At 41.1% G+C, this 20,035-nt stretch overlaps 2 protein-coding genes and 1 long non-coding RNA gene across 5 annotated transcripts in view; 1 reads left to right on the forward strand and 2 right to left on the reverse strand.

The window, feature by feature from the left end:
• Positions 1–45: 45 nt before the first annotated feature.
• Positions 46–4,925, reverse strand: LOC116702103 (tRNA selenocysteine 1-associated protein 1). Of its 3 annotated transcripts, none has more exons than XM_032536254.1 (9): positions 4,710–4,925; positions 3,787–3,884; positions 3,609–3,708; positions 3,456–3,505; positions 3,206–3,337; positions 1,791–1,907; positions 1,474–1,681; positions 1,350–1,386; positions 46–368 (listed from the first exon to the last, which is right to left on the reverse strand). In XM_032536254.1, exons 1-9 carry the CDS (start codon positions 4,731–4,733, stop codon positions 208–210), a joined length of 927 nt encoding a protein of 308 aa, XP_032392145.1. In that variant the 5' UTR covers positions 4,734–4,925; the 3' UTR covers positions 46–207. The 3 variants fall into 3 exon arrangements, with proteins under 3 accessions (XP_032392145.1, XP_032392144.1, XP_032392143.1); XM_032536253.1 differs by having other exon boundaries at positions 1,474–1,675; positions 3,609–3,723; XM_032536252.1 differs by having other exon boundaries at positions 3,609–3,723.
• Positions 2,250–18,460, forward strand: LOC116702151 (uncharacterized). The gene is made up of 3 exons (XR_004335084.1): positions 2,250–2,260; positions 4,373–4,375; positions 18,298–18,460. It is a non-coding gene; the product is annotated as an uncharacterized LOC116702151 (long non-coding RNA).
• Positions 7,200–20,035, reverse strand: part of sacm1la (SAC1 like phosphatidylinositide phosphatase a) — a 23,065-nt gene continuing 10,229 nt past the window's right edge. Inside the window, exons 5-20 of the mRNA XM_032536234.1 lie at positions 18,771–18,920; positions 17,573–17,632; positions 17,452–17,485; positions 17,262–17,363; positions 16,991–17,076; positions 16,280–16,366; positions 16,123–16,191; positions 15,951–16,030; positions 15,109–15,207; positions 14,890–15,028; positions 14,349–14,418; positions 14,171–14,243; positions 13,986–14,079; positions 12,838–12,930; positions 12,697–12,754; positions 7,200–10,286 (exon numbers count right to left, since the gene is read on the reverse strand). Coding sequence (XP_032392125.1) covers positions 10,150–10,286; positions 12,697–12,754; positions 12,838–12,930; positions 13,986–14,079; positions 14,171–14,243; positions 14,349–14,418; positions 14,890–15,028; positions 15,109–15,207; positions 15,951–16,030; positions 16,123–16,191; positions 16,280–16,366; positions 16,991–17,076; positions 17,262–17,363; positions 17,452–17,485; positions 17,573–17,632; positions 18,771–18,920 — 1,431 coding nt within the window. The 3' untranslated portion in view covers positions 7,200–10,149. The remainder of the gene's footprint in view (positions 10,287–12,696; positions 12,755–12,837; positions 12,931–13,985; positions 14,080–14,170; positions 14,244–14,348; positions 14,419–14,889; positions 15,029–15,108; positions 15,208–15,950; positions 16,031–16,122; positions 16,192–16,279; positions 16,367–16,990; positions 17,077–17,261; positions 17,364–17,451; positions 17,486–17,572; positions 17,633–18,770; positions 18,921–20,035) is intronic.

Genomic DNA, 20,035 nt, shown 5'->3' on the forward strand with positions numbered 1-20,035 from the left:
ACATGTTATCCTTTGGATTCAATAAGACTCCACACAAACATGTTATCCTTTGGATTCAGTGTGTGTTGTGGAGCTTACATACCGGTAAATCAAAAATATGTTTTTGTTGTAGATCCATTACCATGACTTATTTCCTTTATGTCCATACTGTCAAAACTGGCAACAGTAAATAAAACGTCCCAGCGAGGTACAGAGAAGTCCAGAGTTTCAGCAGTAAATGGGCTCCGGCAGGCTGGATGTCATGTGGTCCTGCTGTGTGGATAAGTCTGCTGGCTGCCAGTGACACTCGATCAGAGCGTCGTACAGTTCCTCACTGAGCTCCATGAACTTCCTGTTGGCCTCCACCACATCCAGCTCGGGGCTCGGGTCTGCAACACACACGCACCGCATCACGTCAACTGGGACAACTGGCTTCCACCAGCACACCAAATACAGGTGTGTTCAGAATAATAGCAGTTTGTTTAAAAAAGTGAATGATGCTCAAAATACTTAGAATAGCTTTTATCGCATTTTGAATCCTTTTGGCTGAGCAGTCTATAATTTTCTGCACTTCTTTATATGTTTTCCCCGCTCCAATCAACTTTTTAATCAAAGTCCGCTGTTCATCAGAGCAATGTCCTTGCTGAGTATTGCAGTCTGAAATGCACTATAACAGCATGCATTTGTTTCCTTTCTTCCTTAAATATAGACACCTGTTCCTTCACAGAATCCATCACCTCACTAATTGAACACAACACTGCTGTTATTTTGAACATGCCCCTTTCAATCAGAGATTCAATTACACAGAATGAGCAGAATGCATGTCGTGACTGTTCGGTCTGTTTTCTATAACTCTACAACACTTACTAGTAAATTATTTGCCATGTAGAAATATCACTTCTACCAAAAAATACGATTTATGAGGTTAGTGATGTTGGACTGCTATTATTTTGAACACAACTGTAAATACATGGCATTCAGACAAATAACTAAATCAAATGAAGGATGAAATATATGGGACACACGTGATAATTTGTAAAAAAAAAAAAAAAAAAAAACTTATTTTGCATGACAAATGTCTTAAGAGTTTTAAAATCTCACACTTTATCATTTTTACATTAAACTGCAGTAAATAAATTAGATACTGAGTGAGCTTTAGAGCCGTTAGTAGGTCAGGCTAGTTGTTTCCCCCTGCTTCCCGTCTTTATGCTAAGCTAGGCTAACCATGGCCTGACTTCAGCTCCATACATAAGACAGACATGAGATTGATGTCCATCTGAACGTCTCACTCTAAAGTTTATTCCCCCAAACATTGAACTATTCCTTTATGTAAAGAACAGTCATTTACCGTCCCTAATCCCAATACCAACCTTCAAGTCCATCATCCTCCTGAACAGCTTCACTTTCCTAAAAAGAACAGACACACGTTAGAATCCCTGCTGTGATGAAGAGTGCCAGGTGTGGCTGTGTGTGTGGGTGGCAGAGACAGCTGACCTGTGCTGGGGGGTACTGGGTGTAATCATACTGCAGCTGGTAGTTGTAGCCGTAGCCTGCTCCGGTCTGGTCGTAGCCCCAGGAGGGGTAGTAGCCCGGGTAGGCCTGTTGCTGGTACTGGCTGTACTGATCATAGCTGGGTCTGTATCCGGAGTTGGACTGCCAGGATTTGTGCTCCGAAGGCTGCTGCTGCTGCCTGTTCCTTAGACTCAAGAGAAGGAAGAGAAACACCGTTAAACTCCAATCACTAGCACTAAGAAATCCAGTTGTTGGAAAGGAAAAAAAAAGGGAAAAAAGACTTTGTGAGGAGAACTCACTTGTTAGCAGCCAGGCTCAGTCTCAGAGGTTTACCGCCAAGTCCCACCGCACCCTGACACTCCTCTAAAGCCCGCTTCTGCAGCCGCTCATCTGGGAACTGAACAAAGCCACAGCCCCTACAGCCAGACACAAACAGACAGTGTTTAAAGAGGGCGCCCTGGAAAAAACAGCTGACCGGTTCTCTATACTGTGTTTGATGAGTACAGCTAGTTGGACCTAGAGACGAAAAACTTCTGATTCGGCCAAAATGCTTGTATCGGTATCTGAAAGTACTGGAGTACATGCACCGATCCCATTCCATGTAATTTAGCCCTGAAAATTCTACTTTTATATTTAATTCCATCATGACTGACTGTCAAACTGGATAATAAGAGAAAGTTCAGTGGAGTTAATCGTTTGTTTATGTTTCTCAAAGAGTTTAACAACAAAGAATCATAAGACATCTATACAGGGACAGTAGTATACAGCTGTTAAGACAAAGTAAAATAATGTATTTTTTAACACACTGGTATCAGATCAGTACTCTTATCGGTCAATAACCAGAAAGCCCGACGTCAGGCTTTGTCCCTCTCTTTCCTCTCTCTGTGTTGTCAGGCTACACGCTGTAAATGTCAAGTTTTGAAGAAAGTGTGGATGGTGCAACAAAGCAGGCCTGCCTGGTTCTTATGGGGAATGATTGTAAAGATTAACCAAGAATATGTTTAGGGCATTCCCTCTCTAACTAGGACATTGGGACTGATTGGTGGGATTGGTGTGGATTAAGTACACACGGAGATCTACTGGTAAGAGATAATGAGGTTTTACCTTGAATCAGCTAATTTAATTAGCTCATGTTACTGTGTTGTGTCAACAGTTAACTTCATTTAATAATGTATGTGGCGTTTTATTTTGCGGGGTGCAAATGTTCCACCAAAACAAGTTCCTTCCTGAGACTATTTAGCAGAGTCACCATCACTACGTCTGAAGCTTAGCAACGCCAAAGACCATTGTGATTGGTTTAAAGAAATGCAAAAAACCCTGGGTAATTTTTTTTTCTCCTATCCCAGAATGCATCTGTGGTGTGGCCAGACCTTACTCCACAGCGCTGTGGAATTTAACAAGAACAAGGAACGCGCGGGATAAAAGATATACGATAATTCCAGTTCTGCTGCATCAGATTACGCAGAGTGTTATCTTGTTATTAGCTGAACCTACTTTGTAGAAGGAATCTCATCTCACAGACTATTTGGTCAGATAAATACTGCAACAGATGGCTCAAAGTGCAGAGAGGCATGGACGTTAAGACTTAAATCACTTCTCTAGGAGACATTTTAAGGAAGGCGGGAACACATCTACACCAAAGCAGCCCCAAAAATACAGGCGTTCATGTGTTACATATCTTCTCCATGTTGCGTGGAGACGTGTAAATACTCACTTGGAGTTGCCCATGCTGTCCAGCACCACTTTCCCCCCCCGACAGGAAGGGTAGCGGTTGTAAAAGAACTCGTAAAGCATCCCATCATCCACCTCAGGAGTTAGATCTCCCACAAACAGAGAATACATCTGACTACAACAAGAGGAAGAAAACAAAGCCACAACAACACATGATGGCTCAATGAAAAGGGGAATCATTCATCAATTTGTCAAAGTCATGTTGGATATCTGGCTTCTCCATTTGGACTCACCCACTGTCTTGTTTCCCAAAGGTGGCTCGGTTTAACTTGAATCTGGTTGGCTGGGAGAAGGAAACATTAATGTCCAGCATACCATTTCTAAGGAGTTTTCTTTAACGACGACAAGAAAAACAAACATGGCTACTGTTCGAACAATCCTCTTACCGGATTGGCTCCTGGTAAGGCTTTCCCGTTGATTTTGCGGAGACACCTCTCCGCTGTAGCCTCGTCGCTCATCTCCACAAAGCAGTAGCCCAGAGCCCCCCTGGGGGACGACACACTGTTTAACTCAAGAGTAGCACAACTCCAAAAATGGACAACGGCCTGTGGATTTAGTTCTCACCCTGTCATCTTGTTGCGTATGATCCGTACATTAACCACCGTCTCCCCCATGGTGGAAAAGGATCTGGTGATAAACTTCTCATCCATGTAGGCCTCAAGCTACAGAGCAGCAGAAAAACAAAGAGCGGCGTTTAGGTCTGGGGTGACTTCCGCTTCACCAGTTCTGATTTGCAATTTCAGCTGATTGATTCTCCACCATTACATCACTTCAACTTGTGAAACAGGTTCTAGGCTTCATAGGAACATGCTTAATGCTGTTAAAAACCAATATTCCATTTTGTAAAGCCTTTATTCTATGTGTAAAAACAGAAAAAGGTCAGTTTCATTGTTTTATCCAATATATCGTGCCGATCTACATACAAAAAAACACCATTTTCAATCTTAAAAAGGGGTTTTATACAGTCCCCATGCTAATCTAACGTTAGTCCAGGTTTGACAAATTTAAGCACAGTGGATTTTATTGTGGAGCTGGTAAAATGTGGTCTCTATCGAGAGAAAAAAACCCCACTGAAATCACATTTAATTCACAAAAAGTTCCACAGGTTTCCCTTAACAATTCGCTTCAACCCGAATTCATCGTTGTGCAGTTAGTCCACCACGGTAGGGAGGTAACATTGCCCCGCCGGGGCCTAACACCTTAACGGCAGCGGAGAGGAAACACCGCGTCTTCACATGAATGGAAGCTATGTGTTGCATGTCTGCTGTGCCGAATAACCCGAATTAAACTCTAGTCTTTCAGCTACTCAATACATAACGTTACATGGATCCTACAATGTAATAGTGTTGGTTTTTCAAAGGGAGTTTTGAGTTATTTTGCATTCAAACAACGTAGAACTTAGTTAAGGCTAACGTTGAGATATCGTTAACGCTAGCTAGCTAACACGGCTAAATAATGTATCGTAGTAGAAATTGTAAACAACTCACGTTTCCCATCCATAACGTGCTCATGCTGCCGCCGTCGATGTCAATATTACAATGTGAATTTACTGAGAATGCAAATTTTAAATTAAACTTTATATTCAAGGCTGCACATGCCAACTGCCGTTAGCTAAGAGAGGAAAGAAGTATACCAACATTACGTCCTGACGTCACACAACCGAGATCGCTACGTTGTTGGGACGCAGCTTCCGATTCGACAGCTTTTTTTTTATCTTTTAGTTTTTTTAATCATAACTTTACTGTGTACTAACAAGACAAGTTTGCATATTTTTACGCAATACAAAACGTCAGAGAAATATTGGAAATAGAACAATTAACAAGCACATAGGAAAATAATAATCAAATATTTAAATTAAATACCTTATACACCATAAGAAAGTAAAAACCAAAAAAACAGCTTTAACAAAAAGAAGTGTAATCAGGAATCAAAATGTGCAGGTTTTCATAAACATTCACGGTTCGTTTGTTTCAAAGTTTTCTTTTATTAAACAGTTCATTTTTGAAAGTTAAAAAATAATGTTTTAGAACCAGTGAATTGACATCGACATCTATGGAAACATTGTTCGGCAAATAAAATAAGACTATTTTCCAACATTTTTTTTTTTTGTCCTGCATAATTGTTCCGAATTTATTACCATCCAGTTTCAAGTGTCTTTTTCAGTGTAATTAAGTTAATTCATTTTCAGTTAATTCATTTTGAAAGAGTTCCCAAAAAGTTCTATAATAAATAAAATAAAAAAAGCTTGAAAGTTTCAATGTCTGACTCACAAAACACACAAATAGTTTGATCAATGTTTTTCAAATCTTTGGTGACAGGGACAAATATCAATGTTCTTTTTGTGTGAACTCTGCTGTTTTGCAGAGGCGCCGTGGCTCCTTCCGGTGCTTAGCACCGCCCATGACAATTGTGATTGGTTTAAAGAAATGCCAGTTAACCAGAGCACATTTTTCTCCCATCCCAGAATGCTGTGGGGACTAGCCAGACCCTCCTACGTAGCTCTGTGGAGGGAGTTCTGGACATGCAAGACTACTGCAGGACTAACATATTATAAGGCAGCAAGCCCTTTACCCTAATTACCATGTGGGATTGCCTTCATAACCACAGATTCATGTTTTTCCAAACATGTCACATTAAATCTATCAGTGAAAACAATACATTTTAGAAAAGGACCTTCTGAATCCAGCAAATGTTAAAGCTCAAAATCCCTGCTGACCCAGTCACAATAACATGGATAGTTTCTTTTAAACCAAATCTAACCATTATTTCTGATTGGAGAATTGTGTGGAGGAAACTTATGACCAATTTAAGACGACCTGCTGATGATATTTAGACAATTTAATGCTGGAGTAATAAAAATCCCACCTTAATAGAAAATTCACACCTCTTTCTCCAATATGTTAGATGGAAAATTAAGCTTTTTCCCCGGAGTCCTTATGCTTTCTTGCCTCACAACTATTAAGTGACATCATTCCATAATTATTATGAATCATATCTGAATCTGTATCTGTGTGTAGAAAGCTGTGCACATATGGGTGACAGAAACACAAGAATAAAATAAAGCTGATATAGAAAGGAGGAAAAAAACAAGGAAAGATGTTAGGAAAGTGAGATAGATGGAAATGTACAGATGTCAAAGAGACGGACAAACAGACAGAAGGAAACTGAGACATAGGCGGGACATGCAGATGATATTTGGTCCTGAAAGGAGCAGAGGAGAGCAGGAAGAAACCAAGACAGATTCCAAGGTTTTAGGAGTAGTTAAAGGCCTCCATAGGTATACTGGAAACAATAATAGCAGTAGTTGTGTTGACAGTAGTGGTGTAGTCTAATGTATTATAGTGGGTATACTGTACCACATATGTGTAAATATGTTTTGATATGTGCTGCTTTTTTTATGAACATGCTATACTATTAATGGATTATCTATGAAGGAACTTTAAACTACTAGCTTCTCAATAATACAAATGTTGTACTACTTTGCCCAGATCTAGTCTCTACAACTTGACAATTTATTCTTTGAGCAGAATAAATTGCTTTTATAAATTGCTTTTCCTGTGTGTGTGTGTGTGTGTAGATGGCTCTTTTAATTTAGTTTGAATCAAAGTATTTTTTTGTTTTGTTTTCAGCGCAATCAAATAGTCTCTAAAATGTTAAAAATGAGGTGGATTTGTCATATTTTATCAGTCAAGTATGAAATCATATTTTGTGTAAAAGTTCTCCCTAAACGTTGTCTCACAACATGTCCATGCTATATTTATCATATATATTATATCCTTGTGATGGGGAAACACTGGACCCTCACTCCAGTACCATTTTATTTATTTACTTTACCGTGCTAAAACTAATGCAGTCTAAAGCCCTGTACACATGACAGTTACATGTTCAGATTTGGTCCCACCCATGTAATTGGATAGTATACGGGGAATCCACGTGAAGAGTACTAAAAAGCAATGGTGCCATACTGGTGATGTGTGTGCGTTCACTGGAGTTTATTGACAGTTACAGAAACCACTGGATGACATCTGGCTGTTAAAGGAGAGCACTGAAGACACAAGACCATTCACATGTTCTAACATAATGCTTCTGGCTTCCTAACATAAGACCCGTTGATGGTTGCTTATAGCTTAAAAAAAGTGATACATTTATAGCTATACAATCCCAAATTTCCTGATACATGACACTAAAGGGGCAACCTTCAGACATAAAAACACCAACATCAGCTGCACTGTATAGGGTTGGAACATCATTTGCAAATGTGTAACGCAAACCATAAACCTGGAAAACAAACTCTGTGTGCCATCCACTTTGACCCAATTTCTTAATGATCCAAAGTACAATTTGCAAACAGATGTTGAAAGCATTTCATCATATAAGGGTGAATATTTATTTTATATTGTTTCCTTAAACAAAGAATGAACTGACAGGAAGCTAAAACCCTGGAACCAAATGTGTTGTTGTATGGTAAAGTTAGTAAGTCATGGTATACCACGCACATCCCATCACACACCAGTTGAGAAGGTTTTTATGTCACAGTAACATGTCATTGGCCCCATTATTATGTTTACAAGCAAAACATGTACAAAAACCACAGTAGAGATATAATGATCACATCCAAAAACACTACACTACACCGTGGAACCTTCGGGCTGCTTGACCCCGCAGCACATGATGGACACAAACACTCGCATCTTTTTCTGTTTTCTTACTGTCAGGATGTTATGGGTACAATGTCCAAACAAAAATCAAATAAGGTGCTTTCAGATAAACCCATCCTTTCCACCCACACATGATCCCGCATTACATCTGGAAATGCAAATTAACTCGTTTTAAAATGTACAGGGATGGGGAGAAAGATTTCACCTACACTGCACACATTAGGGCGAATGTTTATTCTTGTTGTTACTGTAGCTTACTAGCAACTCCACAACAACTGAGTCCACAGCTCCATTTGCAGATAAAGACCTTCAAATACAGCAGAAAATACAGAAAATACCTGAAGTCACAAAAGATGTTTTAATCACGCACGTTATCTTGTGTAATTAAGAGATCAATATATTTTGTGCATGTTTATGTTTATTCCCACACGTTGTCCTGTTCACATAAGCAATTATTATGAACAAGTTATCTTGGGTTTAATAAGGGGCCATCTTGTACATGTAAAAGATATCTTTTTGTTGCACAAGTTAACCTCTTATTCACACAAGTTATTTTCTTGTTAAGGATTTAAAAAATAGCTTTCCGGGACTTTGGGACTTCGTAGGTATGCAGAGCTGACAGAAAGTTACACAGTTCAGATAAAGATTAGACGACATATTTGAATGGCTAACATGATCAGAGCATATGGGTCAACAATAGTTTAAAAATGTGATACATGAGATAATGTTTGCAGGAAGGATCTTAAACATGTGATCACAACACCACACAGATCGCATGTTAAATCATATACAGAACAACAATGCATGGTCACCAATTGCCTAAAATTATAGTACATTTTAAATCAACATCAATGGAAGGTTTCAAAGCCCAATCCGGTCTTTGAATATAATTGATGAAAGGTTCAAACGGGTGTGTGCTCTGCAGTGTGGGGCAGATATGGAAGGCTGCATTTGGACTATTCTCCTGTAGACCGGCGCAACACAGACCCCAAACCTTAGTGAGGAAACCGGAAAGTGAACTAGACTGAAACATAATGAACAAGTGCATGGTAAACTATGGAAGCACTATGTCCACCATACACCGTCTGTAAGGCGGCTCCTTAGATCAGCCACATTTGTCGACATGTTTCATGGATGTAGGTAGGTAGCTAACTAGAGATGTAGGAAGACAACACCTCATTCTTCATCCTGCATGTAAAGCTCTGAACTGGTCAATTTGTCAAAACAATCCGAAGATGCGTGCGCGCGCAGGCACACACACACACACACGCACGCACGCACGCACGCACGCGTTAGCATAACAGGAAGACATATTATTCATTCCAGTTACTGATTAGCCAAATATTAAGGCTTGTTACATTCAAAACTCAACATGTACACACCATAAACAGCACTCTATGCATCAGTTACATACACAGGAGCCACATCTTTGAGTGACTGGTTCGGGTAAACTGACATTAATGGATAATCTGTTTGGGATGAATATAATTACATTAAATACCTTTAAATCTTCACTAATCCATATTTGTATGCACAAAGCTCTAATAACCTGCTGTTCACTATCTGTCCAACACCCAATCAACACATAAATGTTTTCCAAGGTGTTCACCGTATCAACTTTACTGTGTTTTTCAGCTTGTTGTGCTGCCCACAAGTGGTAAAATAAAAAATAAAAAAAGACGTCTTCTCAGGACTTTGTACATGTTCAAACTGCACTTGACATCGCTTTCATTCTTCTGTTGGTTTTGTGACATTGCGTCATTTCTATCATAGCTCCACCAAACCTGAACCCGCCAGAGGTCTAATAAGCCAGGGTCTAATAAGTGTGCCACAAAGCTAAATAGAAAAAAAGCTTGTTAACAAATTTAAAATGTAAGGAGGGTAAATGAATGAGAAAATGAGCCGTAGTGGTAGAATGCTACAACAGTGAACTAAAGTGCCATCACAGACCCTCTGTAGAACTGACTACCTAACACCAACAAACCAACCAAAAGAGACAGTATGAGGAATGTAGGGAAATAAATGTAAAGCATGTGAAGGAGTGTGTGCAATACAACTGAAGAAGGTAAAATACGTTTCAGACAAATGGCAGAAACAGAATGGTTTTGAGTGAGAAAGTCTGCAGGGCAGTATGGAGGCAGCAGATCGGTCTGAGTCCAGACCGAGGGACGAAGACGCTGAAGATCACCAGGTATACAAACCTGCTGGGCCCAGAAAACACACACACACACACGCGCGCGCACACACACACGCACGCACACACACACTCTCAGTCCAGCTTCTCCTTGTGAACCAGTTTGGGGGCGTCCACAAAGTCTTGGCCGTTAAACAGGATGATGGTGGCAGTGATGGCACTAGCAGCCCCCCAGAACGCCACGTAAGCCAGGGTCTCTGTCCAGGTGTCACCTGCAAGACAAAGTCATTTATTCAAAAACAAGGAGAACCGGTAACCTGCAGCCCTTCAGCTAAAAGTGTTTCTACAAGGGAGCTGTGTGAGTTGTCCATCTCACATACGTATGACAGACCAGATTCAACAGCCGTCTACTACACAGAATGCTTAACTGCTCACATTTCACTCACTCTATACATGTGTTGCTGCGAGCTGAAGCATCTTGCTCTCTGCACAGCAGTACTGTGCTGCTGCTGTGTGGACCCCAGATGGTGGAGGACTGAAGCTGCTGTGCTGCTAAGATGCTGCTGTCACTACGGAGCCTGTTAGACTCAGTGTAAACGAATCAGCTGTTTCTGCTTTCACTGTTGCTCAACTACTCACTCAAACCAAATACGTCCATATTTTGTTTTTGTAAAATGTTTTTATAAAACAAACTCAAAGAGTTACACTGGATACAAACAAACCCTAATACGTATTAATGGCTGATCAAAAACAAATATTAACGATAAATACATCATAAATAACTTTGTGATAAGCCCGTCAACCCATAGACCATTCCCCTGAACCTTGCCTCCAGCACTCACCCTCCCATTCATTTCCTATGACAAAAGAAGGAGCATGAACCTTTTAAAAAACACACAATGACACAATTACTGATAAAAACAGTAAGAGAGGACAAAAAAAGAAATGTCAATGTCAAGTGTGGAAGTTGAATAGCATTATGATAGTAGTGGATCCCAGGAGCCCAGGGGAACTGCAAACTCGATGGAGCCTCTCAGGTCCACGTTGCTAGGCCACAGGGATGCCTCAGGGGCCACAGATGATTTAATACAATTATTCTTCACAGGTCACAGGACTTGAAATAACATGTGCATATAAAATTGGTGACGTGCAAGCTCTACATGCACCGGCGCATGTGACTTGGTACAGAGAGCTGGCTGAGCGGATAACTGACGTGGAGAGAAAACATATGCTCATGCTCATTGTTCTTGGGGACGAAAAGAGCAACTATCAGCAAAGAACTCTTAAAATACAGAGAGCACATTAAGTGTCCCACCAGGGACAATCCCACAGTGGGCCAGTGCCACATTATGCCGCCTATTGTTCTGTTTCCTGTGCAGCTTAAGGACTCTCTGATTGATGTCTGGTTCATCTTCTCCCGACCTACAGGCAGAAACTAAAATCTGCTGAGCCTGTGGTCCAGACTGTGTCTCCATCTCCACAAGTTGTTGCCACTGAGCTTTCATTTTTCCACACTCTTCCAACCAATCATCAACTGGCATTGTTTTGTTTGCAAAACTGCCTTGGCACACCTTATCGGTTGTCTTCAGACTTAAAATCACAGCCGCGTTCGTCATTCTAGGGAGGATGTCTTGCTCCAGGTCATTTTTCACCAAGCCCCTAGTCGCCTCTTCACTGTTTGTCTTGGCCCACTCTATCACTGTGGTGGAGAGCAGATGTTGCTTGCAGTTTGTCACATTCTTGACAGTCTCCCTTCTCCCTGTTGCCAGGGTTGGGGCAGCAGCTCTGACCACCAAGACTTCGACAGGGTCACTGTCAGGTCTTACCTAAACTTAAAATTCCTCAGAGGCTAGAGAGAGGCAGCCGGACAAGCCTTTTCTGCTCATGTAAGAGCTGATTGTCCTTTCCATCTTTCAACTCTTGTGAGGGTGACGTCATACATGGTCAGTGGCCACAACAGACAGGGTATTAGTCCAGCCTGTAGGCTCCAAGTTTTCAGTTGCCAGACAGCATAGATCAGTCGAGGTTCTCCAGACCTGTGACGGATTCTCGACTAAGTTCTTGAGCCTGATTTGTGTCCTTTAAATTTCAAGTAATACCATTTACCAAGACTTTTGATTGGCTTCTCCGACCTTGTTGGAGTTGGTTTTTGTTGATGAAAAACCTTTGGTCCATCAGTTCAAGATGCTTCTTGATTATGATGGCTGGATTCTCATTCCTTTTTTTATTTATTTTTTATTGAAAGCTTCCTTAGTAGGAGCTGTAGATTGCTTTCATGGTCGTCATGTTGTTCACGGCCGTGACGGGTTTTTGATCACTCACCACCTGTTACACATTTGACTTTTCCCTGGTGTATATTAATTCCGTGCTTCTTGCTTTTATAAACATTCCTCCACTGCTTCTTGAGCTGCCTTCACTCCTTGAACAGACACTCAAACTCATGTTGCCTTCTAAACCTGCTTTTTAACATTGGTGCCTTTCCCTTTCTGTCCCTAATTCTAACAATCTCTCCCCCCCCCCAAAAAAAAGTCCTCGTTTGGGATAAACGCATCCTTATTTTTTGGACAAAATGCTCGTTGGATTGTGGAACAGCATCTGAAATACCCTACCCCCACAACTTTCTGTCCTCTCATTTGCAAATACATTAGTTTTATAACTATAACTTAGTTATATAAAACTTACCAGCCATCAGAAGACACACGATGCACATGGAAAATGCCACCAGCATAATAATGGGCAGCTGTAAACAGAGTAGGATTTAAAGCATTAGACAGTCCCATTACCTGCTGCTGCTGATAACAGAGAAAACACTGATATACTGACCGTGAGGAACTTCCAGTCCTTCTGCACACGAAGAGGAGTGGGTCCATCAGACTCATCGACAGCAAAGTTACCCAGAAACAGGTCAATGGAGTCCTGAAAACAACAAAACCCCTTGGCTACACAGTATTCCAAATCATATTTATTTTCTTATTGGGGCTCATTTTACAACGAGCTTCATTGAAATGTTGAATATGAAAGGTTAGAAAGGTAAAGCTTGCTATGTGTGGGTTGGAGCTTGTAGCGTGGCATGAGCAGGAACCAGAGATGCCCAGAAGTATCATGTGGATGCTCATGCTATGCCTTTTCTTTATTTCCGTGAGGCTACAACGCAACTTAAACATTTTAACCAAAATCTTGTTAAAACAATTTATAAATCAGGTGTTTTTATCCTAATGTGCAGTTACTGTGCAGTTATTGTGTAATAGAGCCCAACCGATATATATCGGCGGGCCGATAATATCAGCCAATATTAGGCATTTCCCGATCAATAAATGATTCTGATAAATGAATATTTAAAAAATAAAAACGGATGATGTTATGAGAGTTGGCGTTGCATAGTTTGTCCACCAGAGGGCGCTCAACAGGGTCCCTGTTGGCAACACTGATCTTTTTTTTGTTAATGTGTTTTTGTACAAATTACATTAAGTTTCATAGCTTAAGTTTGTATTTTTATACATTTTATTTATCAGAACTTCTGATTTCTACTTCTGAGTTCTACAAATTATTATCATATTATTTTAGTTAGAACTCATACATAACTAGAAATAACTACTGTTAGGGAAATCTGTTTATGTTTTGTAACGCATTTCTGGATTATTTTTTTTAAATTTACTGTATATCGGCCGATCAGATTTTTTAATTTGAACCAAATATGAATATCAGTATCGGCCTTAAAAATCCTTATCCTTAATATATCGGTCAGGCTCTACTGTGTAATTACTATTTAATCTATTGATATCTTATTCTCATCACTGACAAGAAAAAAAAAAAAAAACTGTCAAGTGGCTTTGTGTTAGTTTAGTCCACAGCAAAGTTCTCACAGCATTCTGTGATTGTGATTAAGATTGAAACTGTGGATTTTTCTGGTACTGTACTACTTTCTTCAATAATGATGGATCTACAAAAAAATCACCTCATAGAGATCCTACCTGTCTGAATCCATCAGAGAAGTTATTTTTGTAGTAGCGGATCATTGAGTTCCAGCCATCCATCAGCAGCCCCCACCTGGTCCTCTTCCCCGTCCTGAGACAGAAATGAAGTTGGATTAAACAGCAGCCATGACGATATTACTGCAGGGGGACTGCAACGCACATAGGATGCGACAGTACTGTACCTTGTGAAGTCGGTTTTCAAGGCTCCGGTTCCTGCGTACTGTACAGCGCATGCATTGGCATTGTCAGCCCATGCTGGTTAAAGAGCACACACAGAGAACAGTGAGGGTACAATCACAGGCTAGACTTCCTACTGATCACACAACACATGCACACAGTCGGACATACAGAAGACATTACCGTTCTTGTAGATCTTTTCAAATTCAGCCTGCTCTTCAATTCGCTGACCCACATTCAGAACCCCCATCCTCTGTGCACAAACAGGCAAAACACAAAAACTGGTCGAGATTCAGGCCTCTCATTGTGAGCAGGATGTGAAATTCCCTTACCTTTTTTATCTTTCAAAGATAACATGCACTAAAAATGTTTTGTGGCCTCAAAAAAAAAAGCTTTGATGGACACATAACGCTACCAGGTAGAGTCCACTTAGTGCACTGTGGGCCATATGGTTCATATAGAGATAACATGAAGATGTGACCCTTATACTGAACTAAGAGATGGAGCAGCGGTGGGGGAGCAAGCTAGAGAGTGAATGAAGTGCGGGAGTGGGATATGCTAGAACAAAGCAATGAATCAAGAGTAATAAAACCTTATCACGCACTCAATTGTTTTGCAAACGTCTCTCATTATGAAATGTCCCAACACTAAAATTAAACCCTGCATCATGAAAGTATTATAATATTATTTTTCTATTCTAAGAAGCATAGCAGGCCTGAAATACCTGAAGCTGAGACTGTAAGGAGCGCCGGGCCAGCAGGCTCTGGATGACGTTGGTCCTGTCCAGGCAGTCCATGCAGTTACTGCGGAAGACTCCTCTCTGCTGGGCCACGGTCTTCCCGTCCGAGTTCACCATGAAGTAACTTCACACAGAGAAAAGTTATAATTCCCACACAGTACACAACAAGAGATATTAGCCCATAAGAAATGCTAGTAGGGTTACCCGTATTCCTCTTGTGTCTCAGCGACATCATCCACTAAGATCTGGAGACGGTCCCATCTCATGGCGCTGCACTCTTTGTGGAAGTCGAAGGCTATGTAACTGAGGACAGAGAAGACAGTGTCACAGTGTCAATGTCACATTAGAAGGAGATGACTTCAGCAGGTTTTTTTGATCAGAAAATTTATTTTGAGGGGTGGCAGTAGCTCAGTCTGTAGAGAGTTGGGTCGGGAACAGGAAGGTCACTGGTTCAAGTCCCCGTACGGACCAAAGTACGGAGTGTTGACTGGTAGCTGAAGAGATACTGAGCATGTGAGTGTATTTCAGGTGTATTTTGTAGTGTAATAACAGAGTATAAATTGTAATTTTCCCATAGGGTATCAATGAAGAGTATAAATTATAAATTCATTGTTACAGAGGTGGCAGAACTAGAGTTTTTAAGTGAGGACCTGCATCAAAAAAGACTGCAGAGAACGTAACAGTGGAGCATTTAACTCGAATAACTAGCACGGTGCACGTTAAAAATGTGCTTGTTGGAACAGGCCGATTGCTCGGCTGCTTGTAGCATTTTCCAGAACCAAATTGTACCCCAAAATTACTTACAGAAGAACCCCAAACCACTTAATATGCAACTCCAATGTAGCCTACTACCTACTTACAGTGTACTTCTACATCAGAGGAAGACATTGTACTACTACATTTTCCTGACAGAAAATGTTGCGGATTCAGAATTTAATCACAAAATATCACAATTAAAATGTGGAGTTTGACACGCAGTTGGGTTAAACAACCATCCTCACAGGAGATGCAGCAACCTGGCACCGGAATGGGAGTGTGAAACTTACTTGAGCATACCGTTGTTCATGCCAGACACCATCTTGGCAAAAGCCTGTTCTAGAGGTTTCTCTGATCCCTTCTGGTTCACCTGGAAACAAAAGAACACACAAATTGGCCAAAGACGCATTTACTTATATTTCCTTTTAAACAAATAAGAAGAGCTTGAAAAGGGGTCCTTACCAGGTTCAGAATAGTTTGCTTTCCATAGATGAGGAGCTGAGAGTCAAAATGCCTCTGGAAACCATCCATCTGTACGAAGGTTTCCAGTGGTTAGCATCAGATTTTCACACCTCACAAATTAAAAAGCACACAGAAAGATGGAAAGACCTGCTCTTACGTGATTGGTGGTTTTGCTGATTACAGGTTTAGGTTTGTATTTGAGGTTGGGCCTCTGACTCCAGTAAAAGGGCATGGAGCCTCGGGTCTGGGGATGAGAAAAAAGGTTTGTCTTGAAAAGTCATTTCTGAAACCCTGCACAGAATTCTTTCATTGTGTGTTGATTATTGGGGGCTCGGTGGACAAACGCAGCAGTGTTTCCATGAACAGCACCGCCTCGGGTCATAAAGATCTGCAGATGACTCTTTTTATTTATTTTTTTATTTTTTTAGAAAACCTCATTTTACTGCAGCAGGGTGTGACAGTGAGCTCCGACTGCAGATCGAATGCAACAGCAAAGCGAGATCCAGGTCTGTCGGCAGCTGGCTGCACTGCCAGAGGCTTGAGTCAGAGCTGAAGGAGTTTGTGGTGAAGCTGCAAGCCTTAACTCCTTTTTGTTTGATTTTGCAGTGAACCGGGCCCGGTGACAGGCATTAAGAATAACTATAGAAATAGACAATCTCCTTGTTGATGGTCCTGTTTGCTTTGCCCATACAGTGGTATCAGTATTAAATTGAGATCATATGTCATAACCAGTTAAAAACTCCTTGTAGTTACTTTAAACAATTTAACATCGGAAAAAAGGCTACACAGTACGATGTAGAAAAAGCCAGGTACATAAGAGTTCCAATTCAAGTAGTCTTTAACAGTATGACTGGCCCTTTGTACTTGCCTGTATAAATGAAGCCTTTGCTCCCTCATACAAAACTATCTGCTCAGTCTCCACAAAGTTAGCAGCATGGCCTTCTGAGTCGATGCCTGAGGAGACAGCAGGGCAGAAACATCCATCAACAGTCAGCGGTGTCAGTAGTGAGGTAGACAACACTACCTTCTGTTCTACTTTCAAATTGTTAATGAAAATGTGTTGGCTATCAGCCACTTTGCTCTCCCCAAGTCCATATGCAACTTCCACAACCAATGCTTGGTGCTTCAGGAGTTTTTACCTCGTAGGTAATATCTGACGCCGGCCCGGAAGCAGCTTCTCCTGGATATGAGGATCCACTCAAAGATCTTTCCGTTTATACGACATGGCTTCATGACGATGACTGGAGCAAGAGGGTCAAGGAAAGGCTTTGCTCAGGATTTGAGAAGATGAGCCATTAGAAAATATTCGACATTCAGTGAAAAGGATACATCCATGGACAACAGGAAGTGCAAACTTATGAAGCTGTGGGGAAATAGTGACAGTTATTCAAACTAAATTCCAAAACCATTCAGTAAAAAAAAAGTTCACAAGTCATACGGTATACGTTACCTCTGGCTGTGCAGCCAGTTCTCTCAGGAGGTTCCCATTCCACACAAACCTCTGATCTGCCTGAAAACCACAAGCAACACGACATCAACACATTATTCATCAGTCACAGCAGCAAACGCATGCCTCTCTACGATAATGATCCACTGAATGGGAAACAAATGAAAGGTAGACAATTTTAAGATCTGTCCAGGGACAATGGATGAAAAATTGCCTTTTGGCTAATTCTGTTGCATTTACTAGTTAATTAATGTAGACTGTCCCTGTCAAATCATTAATAAATTAAACTAGTGTATTTGTAAGGCTCTCATTACTTTTGGACTTCCCTACTGTGTGGCTCACATCCCATTGGTTTCTCCTGAAGATACACAGTGACTATGTGGTTGAAACAACACCTCTCTACAGTGTTAACAAAAATATTCTAACCTTCACAAAGGGAGGACTTATTGCATAACCGTTTTATCAGACTGCATTAGTTTTGGCTAGGTGTACCTAATAAACTGAGTGAATATATGCAGTATATTTTGAAATTTCTTAGATACTATTTTTAGCAGTTGATGAATCAACACTTGGTGTTTTAGTGGGTGTTTGTGGCAGCAGGACGTCGAGTGTGGGCCTGAGTCAAAATAAACTAGTGTGTGTGTTCATGGTAATAAAGCCCACGTCATCCAGTGCAACAGTGTTTTAACAATAAACCTTTATAGAAACAGACTTCTTTATTGAGCCAGAGGAGTTGCCCCATGCTGGAAGTTAGCGAGAATACAGCTTTAAGGAGCTTCAGCATTAGCTTCAATTTTCCGGCCCCGAAACGCCGTCCATTATTTTGACAGTCTATGGTTTTAACAGTGGTGCTCTGTCACAGAGGAAGAAGGTATATCAAGCTTCGATACACACACAAACACATACAATACTTGTTACTGGGATCAAATATTGGGTGGTTGGGGTTTGCATGTGGGATTTTGACAAAAAAAACAATATAATAACCCTTACCCCTGATAACCTAGAGCCTGTGAGCGCTATTCGCCCCGTAGAGCAAAGAGTAACATGTGGGTCGCTGTATTGTTGATATGTCCTGCTCTACCACAGAGGGTTAAAAGGACACGCATACATGCCACAAACACAGATGTGGTACAGATGACTGAGCACAACCATAGAACCATTTCTATTTTACTTTTGTAAGGCAGTGTGTTGGATGTCTCACCCTCTCCAGCAGACTCATCTCTTGGAAGTCCGGGCTGGTGTTTGCCAACCGCTGCAGAGTGTGTGTCAGGTCGTAGTCAGTGCAGAAGTAGAAGCCGTCTGTGGTCAGCACATTGTTAATCATGGACAGGAAAGTCTTATTCTCCTGAGACTGGAGTAGAAAAGAAAACAGACTTTTAGTTTTCAGGAAAACCCATGATGAGGCACGTTGCAGAGTGCAGGGAACTGCATTTGCATGTTATAATGCTACTATACAGGCAGCTTTTTTCAACTAAAACTCTGCTTCCACTCTACAAAAGCTGACTCGTAGTCAACTTTGGAGAACAGGCAGAGCAGACTTTAACCACGGTCAGCCATCTTTGCACATACTGTTGTTCTTATATGGAATGAATCGCACCGCTCTGCGCCTCTGTTAACAGAGCTGCCTGGAAAAAAAACGGAATGCACGGTTCCCACTTTTTCTCTCCAGATACATGAACTCTATCTAGTATCTGCCAATATCGAGTACTATTCTGATGACAGCTCTCTCTTTTACCCACATTCCAATCTGAATAGCTGGACTGGTAGCAACTGTTAAAGCCTTACCACAACCAGGGCTTAAAATATCAAGTGTCCCGAGGGTGGTGTTAGTCAAGTAATGGGTGGTAAAATCTAAATGGTTTAAGGCCTGGAGAGTGTGAGTGAACTAAGCAAACATGGGGTTAGTTGTTATTGAAAAACTCGGGACTCAAGAGTCAATATAGGTCTCTTTCAGATTTTAAACTGTTGATAGGTTGTGCTACTTCCACCATTGCATTCAGTCTTTTGAAGAGAAACCAGCAGGGCTGAGTTTCATGCCTTTTAAGCTTGTGCATCATCTCTGCTGGGCTAATAGGATCTGGCTGCTAAGCCAGTTAGCACAGAGAGTGAAGCCTGGTGTTCCACGTTTTATTCACTTCATCTGCTCTCTAACATTCTCTGGTTTTCCAGTGATTTTATTTATACACTAGTACTTGCTACCATAGGCGCTGACACAGTGGGTGCTCTGGGGCTTGAGCACCCATGGAAAATACTGAGCACCTACGTGTGCCAGACTGCCAGTAGGCTACATTCATTTACAATTAAACATTGCTGTTTGTGCTAAGTGGACCATCTGTCATAGTGTGATTGGTTATGTTGCCGTCAGCCTCCTGTTTCATTGGCTTTATTATCGAGTAAATATGCGTGTGTGTTCATGTTGGCCGTTGTCGTGTCAGTTCTGAAATGCAAACATTTTTGGACTACTTT

This window comes from Etheostoma spectabile, chromosome 14, assembly GCF_008692095.1.
Source record: "Etheostoma spectabile isolate EspeVRDwgs_2016 chromosome 14, UIUC_Espe_1.0, whole genome shotgun sequence".
In the NCBI taxonomy this organism is placed as follows: Eukaryota; Metazoa; Chordata; class Actinopteri; order Perciformes; family Percidae; genus Etheostoma; species Etheostoma spectabile.